General features: G+C 39.4%; 1 protein-coding gene and 1 long non-coding RNA gene across 2 annotated transcripts; one reads left to right on the forward strand and one right to left on the reverse strand.

The window, feature by feature from the left end:
• The first annotated feature begins 4486 nt into the window (after positions 1-4486).
• LOC114544141 lies at positions 4487-5325 on the forward strand. The gene is made up of 3 exons (XR_003690307.1): positions 4487-4863; positions 4926-5094; positions 5197-5325. It is a non-coding gene; the product is annotated as an uncharacterized LOC114544141 (long non-coding RNA).
• A 788-nt stretch (positions 5326-6113) lies between these two features.
• Positions 6114-8913, reverse strand: LOC114544140. Its single transcript, XM_028562859.1, has 2 exons — positions 8258-8913; positions 6114-7986 (listed from the first exon to the last, which is right to left on the reverse strand). Exons 1-2 carry the CDS (start codon positions 8911-8913, stop codon positions 6297-6299), a joined length of 2346 nt encoding a protein of 781 aa, XP_028418660.1. The 3' UTR covers positions 6114-6296.
• Positions 8914-11635: the final 2722 nt, after the last annotated feature.

The following is an 11635-nucleotide window of genomic DNA, read 5'->3' on the forward strand; positions in this document are numbered from 1 at the left end:
ATATCTTCTTGTCCCATTAGACTCATGGTTGTATTCCCATTTTTGTTAGAGACCACACCTACCAAAGTTGTAGAGTACATCACGCTGATAATTTTTGCTTAATATATGTTCAAGAAAAAATCAGTACTTCATGGTGAAAATGGGTTCCGAAAAGTGAAAATATGCCGATTTTGGATCCGTTTTTCTCTGGGAATAAGATATTTTTTTAAATATTTCCAGCGTTCCTGGTACTCCGTAAGGTGTAGTATATGTGTGTGAAATTTGGTTTGAGAATGTTTAATTTAAGGGGGAGAAACCTTTGTCCGCACATTGGAATGCGGCCACCAAAAAAGTTATCTTTTTTCCAGATTAACATATGTAAATTTTTTTTGGTGGTATATTATCAATCTCAATGCGTAGATAATTTTTGCTTAATATATGTTCAAGAAAAAATTAGTACTTCATGGTGAAAATGGGTTCCGAAAAAGTGAAAATATGCCGATTTTGGATCCGTTTTTCTCTGGGAATAAGAGATTTTTTTGAAATACTTCCAGCGTTCCTGGTACTCCGTAAGGTGTAGTATATGTGTGCCAAATTTGGTTTGAGAATATTTAATTTAAATGGGAGAAACCTTTGTCCGCACATTGGAATGCGGCCACCAAAAAAGTTATCTTTTTTCCAGATTAACATATGTGAATTTTTTTTGGTGGTATATTGTCAATCTTAATGCGTAGATCATTTTTGCTTAATATATGTTCAAGAAAAAATTAGTACTTCATGGTGAAAATGGGTTCCGAAAAAGTGAAAATATGCCGATTTTGGATCCGTTTTTCTCTAGGAATAAGACATTTTTTTGAAATATTTCCAGCGTTCCTGGTACTCCGTAAGGTGTAGTATATGTGTGCCAAATTTGGTTTGAGAATATTTAATTTAAATGGGAGAAACCTTTGTCCGCACATTGGAATGCGGCCACCAAAAAAGTTATCTTTTTTCCAGATTAACATATGTGAATTTTTTTTGGTAGTATATTGTCAATCTCAATGCGTAGATCATTTTTGTTTAATATATGTTCAAGAAAAAATTAGTATTTCATGGTGAAAATGGGTTCCGAAAAAGTGAAAATATGCCGATTTTGGATCCGTTTTTCTCTAGGAATAAGATATTTTTTGAAATATTTCCAGCGTTCCTGGTACTCCGTAAGGTGTAGTATATGTGTGCCAAATTTGGTTTGAGAATATTTAATTTAAATGGGAGAAACCTTTGTCCGCACATTGGAATGCGGCCACCAAAAAAGTTATCTTTTTTCCAGATGAACATATGTGAATTTTTTTTGGTGGTATATTATCAATCTCAATGCGTAGATCATTTTTGCTTAATATATGTTCAAGAAAAAATTAGTATTTCATGGTGAAAATGGGTTCCGAAAAAGTGAAAATATGCCGATTTTGGATCCGTTTTTCTCTAGGAATAAGATATTTTTTTGAAATATTTCCAGCGTTCCTGGTACTCCGTAAGGTGTAGTATATGTGTGCCAAATTTGGTTTGAGAATATTTAATTTAAATGGGAGAAACCTTTGTCCGCACATTGGAATGCGGCCACCAAAAAAGTTATCTTTTTTCCAGATTAACATATGTAAATTTTTTTTGGTGGTAGATTGTCAATCTTAATGCGTAGATCATTTTTGCTTAATATATGTTCAAGAAAAAATTAGTACTTCATGGTGAAAATGGGTTCCGAAAAAGTGAAAATATGCCGATTTTGGATCCGTTTTTCTCTGGGAATAAGATATTTTTTTGAAATATTTCCAGCGTTCCTGGTACTCCGTAAGGTGTAGTATATGTGTGCCAAATTTGGTTTGAGAATATTTAATTTAAGGGGGAGAAACTTTTGTCCGCACATTGGAATGCGGCCACCAAAAAAGTTATCTTTTTTCCAGATTAACATATGTGAATTTTTTTTTTTTGGATATTATGAATCTCAATGCGTAGATCATTTATGCTTAATATATGTTCAAGAAAAAATAGGTGCTTCATGGTGAAAATGCGTACCGAAAAGTAAAATTATCCTAATTTTGGATCCGTTTTTCTCTGGAACTAAGATATTTTTTTAAAATAATTCCAAAGGGTTTGGTACTCCGTACCGTATAATATATGTGTGCCAAACTTGGTTTTGAAATATTTAAGTTAAGGTGGAGAAAACTTTGTCCGCACCTTGAACTTTCCACGAAAAAAGTAATTTTTTCCACATTAACATATGTTAATTTTTTTTGGTGGTATATTATGAATCTTAATGCGTAGATGATTTTTGCTTAATATATGTTCAAGAAAAAATAGGTACTTCATGGTGAAAACGCGTACCAAAGTTTAGAAGTTTACTAGCCTTGTGTGACCTCAGATTTTCGCCAAATCCTTTGAAACTTCGCACACGTGGTTAAAAGAACGTCTAGTTTAAGACCATAAAAAAATTTATATTAAAGTGGCTCTGCAAGGTTGGTTAATGAATGAAATTCCTTAAAAATCAATAAAATTTAACATTGGTACAAAACGAAAATATAGGCATGAAAGAGTGTATAAAGAGGAAGACTCGATTCAAAAATCGGTCGTCTAGAGCCTCGTTTTGAGCCCAAACCAAACCCTAACAAATAAGGCACGTTTATGACATGTATATTTAATCTACAATTACCAAACTTAGCACAAGGGTTGCCCAAAAAAATGTTAACCAGCACAAGAAATATGAGCGTTTTTACTCAAATAGTAGCCCCTCTAGAGCAACTCGCCTTAGTCCCCCAAAACTCTTTTTTGCCCAGGTGACAGGCGAAAATCGGTAAACACCAAACTTACACATATGGTAGATGACTTCATTTTGATTGTCCCCAAAAAGCGATGACGTCACTTAAGGTGGCTCCGGTGTGTTTTTAGCAAAAAAAAAAAAGTCATCAAAAACGTTCAGTGAGGTATCATATGAAAGCTCTATGAATGATAAAACGAACTGTCGTGGTTAGAGTGAAAAATATTGTAATCCGGCCCAGAAATCTTTGCAAACGTAATTAATTTTGATTTTTGGGCCATGTTTACGAGTCTTTTTAAGGCATTAGAATTTCTTTAAATCCTCCAAATTTTCGCTGAGATGGTTAACGGAACATCTAGTTTATTACAAAGTTGATTGATAAAAAAGTTATGTTAAAGTGGCTCTGCACATTGAGCTTGAAATTGGAAAAACATTAGGCAGTGTAAATCATTGAATTTTTAACTGGGCGCAAAAAAAACGTATAGGCATGTAGGAGCATACAACATTGAAGACTCGATTCAAAAATGCGGTAGCCCACAGCCTCGTTATCAAACCGTACAGTTCAAGACGTATTTTGTTCTTTAATGACGTATCTTTTTATGCATTCTTCACGAAACTTAGTACACGGCTTGCCCGAGGTAATGTTTAGTACCACCTAAAACACCAACTTATTTACTTTAATAATAGCCTATCTAGAGCAATTCGCCCTAGTCTCCCAATGCTCGGTTTTACTTAAATGGAAGAAAATTAATGAAAAAAGTCTAGAATTCAGTGTGCATATAGCACTTGTACAACTATACGTGAATAACAAAAAAAAATTTTTGAATGTATATGAAGGGTATCCAGGGGGGAGTGGAAGTCTTTTTTTTTTTTTTTTGACCTTGAACGAGACAAAAACGACAGAACATAAAATCCTTTATGTCAACAGTAGACATAAAAAAGAGGTTTAAAAAAATGTATAGTGACGTCATTCTAACGCTCGTCCCAGGCCTCTACGTTTAAAATAATTTTAAAATATAAATGAACGTAGCTCCTTACCACCTTAAGTAAAATTTATTTTTAAAGCTGCATTCGATAGAGCGTTTGACGCTCTATAACATACTTTAGTATGAAACTAATCCAGGGGGGGGAAGTTACCGAAATATGTAAAAAACAAAATGTATGGTTTTGCGCATGCGCAAAAAAGCAGGAAGAACGCACTAAATTTTTTCAACGATGCCAGAATCAGAAGCAGGATAGTCTGATGCATCCCTGTGCAAAATTTCAGATCAATTGGCCGCTTAGAAGTGGTTGAAAAACACGAAATAGTAAGTTACAAAAAAAATTTTTTTTGGCTGTCTGAGATGAGCGTAAGGTGGAGAAGTTGTAAATGTACTTCTACCTCATTTTTTGGTCAACCCCAGCTTTCTAAAATTATTAGAAAATTAGGGTTTGTGCAGGGTGAAAGAGGAGGCCAAGAGGTACCCGGCCCTTCAACTACCGAAGCCAGGCCTCGTAACGCAAAAAAGTTTGTGAGCGTGGCCTTTCGTGGAATTTTTCGATATTTTCTTAAGTGGAGGAGCCACTTTAAGGTAACTTCACCCAAGTTTTGGTGGGAGCATAGCTGACCCCCTGGGCTACATTTCCACCAAAAAAAATTTTTGAAAAAAAAGCAAAGTATAACGCGTGGGTGAAATTTTGTCCGTTCCACCAAAGGCCCGGGAACATAGTTAGGTTTTCGTGCCGGTCTGGGGCTGACAGCAATACATAAAACTTGAAATGCGCTTCAGCGAAGTCATTTATTTTTAAATCGATTTTGTTTTCGAATATACTATCAAGAACTTCCGTAACCATAAGGTTTATTCCGGCTTAAAACATGTTATAAAATATAAAGTAGCATACATTTTAAATAAAACGGTATTAAGGGTGCTGTCGGTCATTATTATATGTCTATGATGTGCACTGAATAGTTTTCTACATTTTATTAGCTAGGCGTTTCTCTTTTCTAATTAACGATTTGTATTTGTCTCTAATTTGTTGTTTTGTGAATTCTTTTGCAGAAGGACACAACTTCCAAAAATCGCCGTTGTCCAATGCTCTGATTAATAGCTTTATGGGTAAGTTCTCGTCTCGTCGCAATTGGAAACTGCGGTTATAAATTGTTCTTCTTCGGTGGCAGACATTTTTCGCCTTGTTCGTCTTGTTGCAAACCTGGCTGAACGTGGCTGATCTGATGGTTGTTGAAGAGAACCAGATTTATTCGGGTCTTCGATTGACCTCGCTGATGAGCTGTGATGGGCTTCCGCTGCTGCGAGAGAACTTTCATGACCGAAATTTTGAATGAACTGGTAAGCGTTAACTTCATTCTCAGATTTATCGAACAGAGCGCAGGCATGCATTGCAAACATCCGCTATGCACCGACTTCTCCGTATGTATTTCCCATTTTTAGGAAACTGTCGCTGGTGATATTAAAAAAGTGTTGTTCGCGTCTTGAACAATCGTTTTGATTAATTAATTAGTCACGAACCTAACTCTCTTTTATTGACGTCAACGTCGACACGTGCATGGATATATTATCACTTCAATCATAAACATAAATACGAAAGTGCCATTGTAATACATTATTTTGAACTAAAACGATTGTATTTTTTGTCAATGTCTCTAAAAAGGGGGTTCGGCACCACTTAAAAATAGAATGAGTACAAAGCGCCAGTCATGCAAAAAGTTATTCAGTGATGTTTCTGACGACAATTTTACACATGGTGTCAATTCAATTCAATTCTTTATATTCTTATGTTAGATTCATGGTCGGACCCGCAGTGGTTGGCCTAGGCTGTTGTGATCACCAGTCACAATTTTCAGGTATAAGTCCCCGCCCGCCCGCCCTGCCCTGTCTAGCCCCAAGCCTCGCTCTCTGCCTTATTCTGGCTCGGCCATTTATGCGCATGTCAGTAAACGTGTTCGATTTATATTATGAAATAAGGGCAAAGAAAAAATGAACTTCTGGAAACTTTTCTTAAATAGGAACTCTTTGCACGGGAAATGTATTGCTCCTACGCTGATGTTCAAATAAAGTAGGAGTGTACTATGGATTATACGCTTTCCCCCATGCTCTGAAACTATGTACAATTAAGCGACTCTGAAATGCAACAATCACGCTGAAGTTTGAACTGTATATTTTGTTATTATAATATGTTTAATCATTCAATGCTTAAATAATTACGTTATAATTAATAACGTTATATCCGTAGAGTGTTCGTGAAGAGTGTCACTATTTAAAATCTGTACATGTAAATTAATTTGAAGATGATTACTAATTACTAAATGAAGTCCAGCGAATGGCTTTCAATCAACAAAAACGAAAAATTCAAACTGAGTTGAAATTAAACTTAGTTACAATGATGGGTTCTATATACACACACAAATATTTTAGGAAACCGGGTCTCAATTTGTTGAAAATACATTACAGTGTACCTATACTATGTACAACATGCATATGATCAAAGCTCTTCTCAACAGAACTAACCGTGCAATGTTTTCTCGAATCAGTCAAGCAGCGCCACTCCACTCCTTACGATGTTGTGTGGACCAGTTACAATCCTCGCTGTACACCAGCCATTTGGCGATCTCTATCATATTCGCTGGTAGTTCCTTATTGTGCTCGTCGTCCAAGAGCAAGGGAATCCAGTATTGTCGCAAGCTGCCGTAATTCACGAATACCTCTGTTGGCTCGTACGACGATGGGAATCGATGTTTCGTCCTGAGCACCAGCTGATCACCTTTGACGTGAAATACCGCGTTGCACTGTTCGTTAAGTTCGTTTTCGATCGCGATCCAGTTGTCAGCTGACATTTCTGGCTGGTCTTTCGCTGAGATCGCCTTTATCTGGGCGAACGCTTGCGACACGCCCGGCTGGTTAGCAAATCTCCCAAGATTATTCGGTCGTTCTCTCTCCGCGTCGAAGTGCAGACATTTTCTCGAGGTGGTGATCAGGTACACACGAGAACTTTTACTCTTTTCTACATCCTCCAGGCTCGTGCTCTTTTCGGCGTACACGCACAGGTGCGCATCTTTGGGTATCGCTTTGTGCGGTTTCAGGAAGAGACCACGGCCAGCACCAGGGATGTTGCTTTTTCCCACGTAGCATTTACTCTCCCAAAAGAGCGTGCATGGAACCAGCTGGAGGAAAAATTGGTCGGTGGTTTCACTCTCTGGAATCCCGCCGGTCATTTCGTCGCCACCATGAGCAGCGGAAACCTTTTCGTCTGGTCTCCAAGCTGTCCCGGGGTCGATTGGGGCATTAAGAATTTCCCGTTTGTCTTGGTAGACGCGGTCGTGATCGTTTTTCCTGCCAATTCTGCGAATGTCCCACGGTCTGAATGGATAGGTGAAGGCCTCGTCCGGCAGATTGAAAATGCCCCTCTTGTCGGCGATGGCTTCTCGCATTGAAGCGTCGATCGCTGCTTCTACACCGGTCGTGTAGAAGGACATGGTGTGTCCGCTACTCGCCAGACTCTCTGCGAAGTTGCGAATCTTTCCGTCCTGGCCTTTGGCGAAGATATTTAGGAGCCTGCGGCCATGGTGGTCAGTTGGCACCGCGATTCCCTCTTCAATGTAAACTTGCAGGTAAACTTCTTGAGCGGCGAACAGCAAGCTCCTTGCAGCCCGCATGCATTCGATGCCGACGTGGCGTGTGAGGAACAGAGACATTTCGGTGGAGTTTTCAGCCTGTTTGTATATGCTGAAAGAATACTCGGTCTCCGGGCTGTCCGAATTAAGCATTCGAACTCTGATCGACTCGCCGTGATTGTGCGTCGCCAATCGAAGCAGCTCGGGCTCGCTGTCCACCGTAAGCGAGATCTCGCAGGAGTCGCCATCATATAGGTGAACGGAGGATTTCTCGACGCGGATCAAGCGACCTTTGGTGCAGTCTGCCGCCGGGATTGACCATGATGTCGGCAGCGGATCTTGTAACCCCCTCTCGCGGAGATATGGTTCAAGGTATTTCAGGGTCGACGTCAATACAGTCGTCGGTGGCGCCATAGCGAGGGTAGGGACACTGAACAGCGGGGTGGTGTTGGCGAAATAAAACCATCGTTGTAAATTGGAGCTGCTTAGCCCGGCGAATTGTGTACGCAGGGTTTGCGCATACAGTTCGGTGCTTTCGCAGTGCATCGGTCTGTCCTTCAATAACACTGGCTGCCGTTCGTGGTCGTCCGACTCCAGGCCTTCGTAATAGCTAAACGGAAATATCATGCATGCAGTTATATGTTTTGGTTTTGGATCATAACATTAATATCCTGCCTCAAGAGGCTAAAGTCTACTACTGCATGGAAAAGAATTGTCGAGTTGATATTGTCGAGGTAACACTGATGGAAATTCAGCGCGAACGAAATGAGGCTACCCGTACACGTATATGCCCGAACCTGGGTATCTTACAGTGATTACAGCCAAAACGAACGCTACGCGATAACAATAAGCAAAGGAGTGAAGAATTCTATAACTAATACCTCGAGTAACTTTCGTCGAACTTCACAACGTCGTCGCAATTTTCACAGGCACATCGCAGCAGTTCTTCCTTGTAGCGCTGGTAATGCAAGTCGTCGATTTCGCTCGCCAAGTCTTCGCAGAACCTGGTCGTATTTCCGTCTTTCGTCCCACCGTAGGACCGCACTATATTACCAATCAGGTGGTGGACGCAGGTCGTGATTGCGTTTGGCGTTATAGCAAGGTGGAATATCTTCTCTGCGACCGAAAGTTCGTCGTCATTCGAGAGGTCGTGCCAATGATGTTTAAGGCCGTTGACCAATGGCGGAGCCAATCGGTTTCGCCATCGATCCATCACCAACCAGAAGAAATAGATCTCAGCAGAATTCGGTGGTTTGTCTCTGAGAGCTTTGGCGTATTTCTGTATCAATTGTACCTGTGTTTTGCTGGCGGGTTCGTGAGTCTGCGCTGTGAGTTTTTGTCGTGGCTCGTTCACATCGATTCGAAGGCTCAGAGGTGGTGGTGGTGTTGTTGTTGGTGGTGGTGGAGATGATGTGTTTGTGGAAGCAGGCGGCGAACTGCTCTGAGAAGCCGACGATGGGCTGTTCGGTGGAGGCAACGGCAAAGGTGGCGGAGGAGTGTTCGCAGTTGGCCTCGGCGCGATCTTTCGCGGTGGCATTTTTCCGCTTTCGTGCTCGGCTGGACGTTTCCGTGAGCTCTGGAACGATGCGGTTTGTCGTCTCCGTTCCTGGCGATCGGTTACGTTCGGCTTCCTAACGTGACCAGGTTTGCCTTTTCCTAGTCCTTTCCCACGTGAGACGTTCCCCGTTTCCCTGCTCGTCCCCTCCCCAAGACTATCGTCGTCGCGTCTCCCCGTCGTCACATCGGGTAAGTTTTCCAGTTTCTTGTCAATGTTCGTCCGACCGAAAACTCCTGTATATCACGTAGAAATTCAAAGCAGCGATATGAATAATGGGGAAAAAGTTGAAGCGCGGTGCTATGATCAATACACAATATTCAGGTCAGTGATATTTCGCGGTCTCTATTTCAAAGTCATTCTCATTGTCTGATTCCAATTCTCCGAACGGTGATGGAAATTATTGGCAAACAAAATATCAATATTGTTGTAAACGAAGTAATTAAAGTCTCTTGCATGATCACGATTTTATCAACTTGAGGCTAGACGCCGGCCGGAAATGTGACATGAAAATTTTTTTAAAAAACTCGTATCTTGAGTGAACTGTTTAATTTTGGAGTATATGTTTGATATCAGTATAGTAATACTGCTCTGATTTTCCGAACGGTGATAGAAATTATTGGCAAACAAATATCGATATTTTTGTAAACGAAGTAAAGTCATTCGGATTTGCATGATAATGAATTTGAAATAGATAATAAATATATGTTTATATATATATATGAATGATTAACATTGATATTAACATTGATAAATTAAACAAAGTGAGGGCCGTATGTAAAACTAAAACAAAATTAATACTGGTTTCCTAAAACTATAGTCACCCATATATCATACGGTATTATTTGAAACTAACCCGAGTCCTTCGCGAAAAGCGAAATGTAAAAGGCGCGAACGAGTTCTGTGAAAACACGCAAACTTCTTTTGTTGTCTCCGAGAGTTTTTACGTTCTTCTTTATAGATTTATGAATCTCTTCGACATAACGAAGAACACTTGCTTCCATCGTAAAGCTCGAGGTGAACGGATTAAAGAGTAAAGTGTGACTGTCTAAAGCTTAGGCCGATAGGATTTAGGTGATGCGCTGACGCCAACGGGTCAAATGACGTTTGCATTGGCAAGGCGAGTCAAATCGTTACCAGCGAGTCTCATATAGATATCGTATTACATTGTGTAAAAAAACGCGTAGATTTGCCTAGTGTATAAAAAAGTCTTTTTTTTACCAAAATCGGTGCCATGCAAACAAGTTTAAGCGACGATAAAATATTGTCAAATGACCGAAGAAAAACAATCCTATTTTGTGTAATATAAATAAGCGGCATGTATCGCCTATCGGAATTGCTTGTCTAAGAATAAAGCGAGGGAAGGGCTGGTTGTGTTCAAAGCACTTATGTTCCAGTTTTACTATAATTGAAAATCGTGACAAATAACCGTCAGTGATATTTCTTGCCTGCTTTAAAAAAAAAGTTTGGTCCAGTGTATTTAATTAATTTATATATTATACCTCAGATTCAAATTGTCCAATAAAAAAACTGTATTTGTACCACGTGATGAGTAGATTTTTTGTGGAAGCACATAGACTGCGAACTTAAATCCTGGTATTTTTACCCGGGGCATGTAATTTAAAGTCGAATAATTACCCTCTTTTGCCCGCAAGGGAGGGTGATTCCACTTTACATCACCCCGAATTCGTAAACTAGCCTGCCGTTACGGGTGTCAGATTGTAAATATGGCCGACGGCAACAAGACGCCGGACGACTTTTTGTCAACAGCTTTAAATTTTCGGTATAATATATCAGTTATCAACCTTTCACTCGGGTGATTCCACAAGAAATTACCCTGAGGGATGAAATATTCCGAGGGCATGCGCTTGGTCTAATCTATAATCATCTTTGGAAATATACTATTCATTTCATGTTTCAGTTTACTATCGGAACAAAATAAAACCCAATTATCCTGCATCGCGTGCACGGCTGATACAGATTCAATCGCGAAGAAATTGGCAGAGACAGGTATATATGTGATATATAATTTCCTATGTTTTCAACTTGTGTATTTATCAAATAAAACCGCGTGCCCCCTCCCAGATTTTTCGCACCCTAGTCTGATCAGGTGTTTGCTATTATTTACATACAAAAGCAACGAAGGAGACTATTCAACTTCTCGGCACAAATTCAAGCTTATTTTCATTAATAAAATATGGTATGTTGCGTTTTAAAAAGATTGTCTAAACAGATTTTCGAAATATCTCATGAGCACGTGAAAGGAAAGGCTCTGATTGGTCTTCCTAGGACATCACCGAACGATGTCCTAGAATGACCAATCAGAAGCCAGCTGATGATATCATAGGTCATAATGGCCATAGAGATTATATTAAATAACACTGTTATTTATAATCTCTATGCTAATGTACTTGCTTTATTTTCTTTAAAGTCAAAACAAGTCTTTATGTTGCATTTTTCCCAGTTTACATGCACTAATTTAAGTACAAATTAAGGGCACCGCCATTTAATAATGCCTTTGTTCACTCCCTCATCAATGTCGACCATCATTGACCTATATATAATTAGGTGTTAAAGAAATAGGTTAATACCTATCTGTGTTGTGTATGATTAAATTATCATTATATGTGTGATTATGAACCACCACAAATGTCATATTGCTTGTGAAAAATTAATTATTAACCCTAGAAATTATCAACCCCAC

The sequence above is a fragment of the Dendronephthya gigantea genome, unplaced genomic scaffold (assembly GCF_004324835.1).
Source record: "Dendronephthya gigantea isolate DGI-Jeju-01 unplaced genomic scaffold, DenGig_1.0 000662F, whole genome shotgun sequence".
In the NCBI taxonomy this organism is placed as follows: Eukaryota; Metazoa; Cnidaria; class Anthozoa; order Malacalcyonacea; family Nephtheidae; genus Dendronephthya; species Dendronephthya gigantea.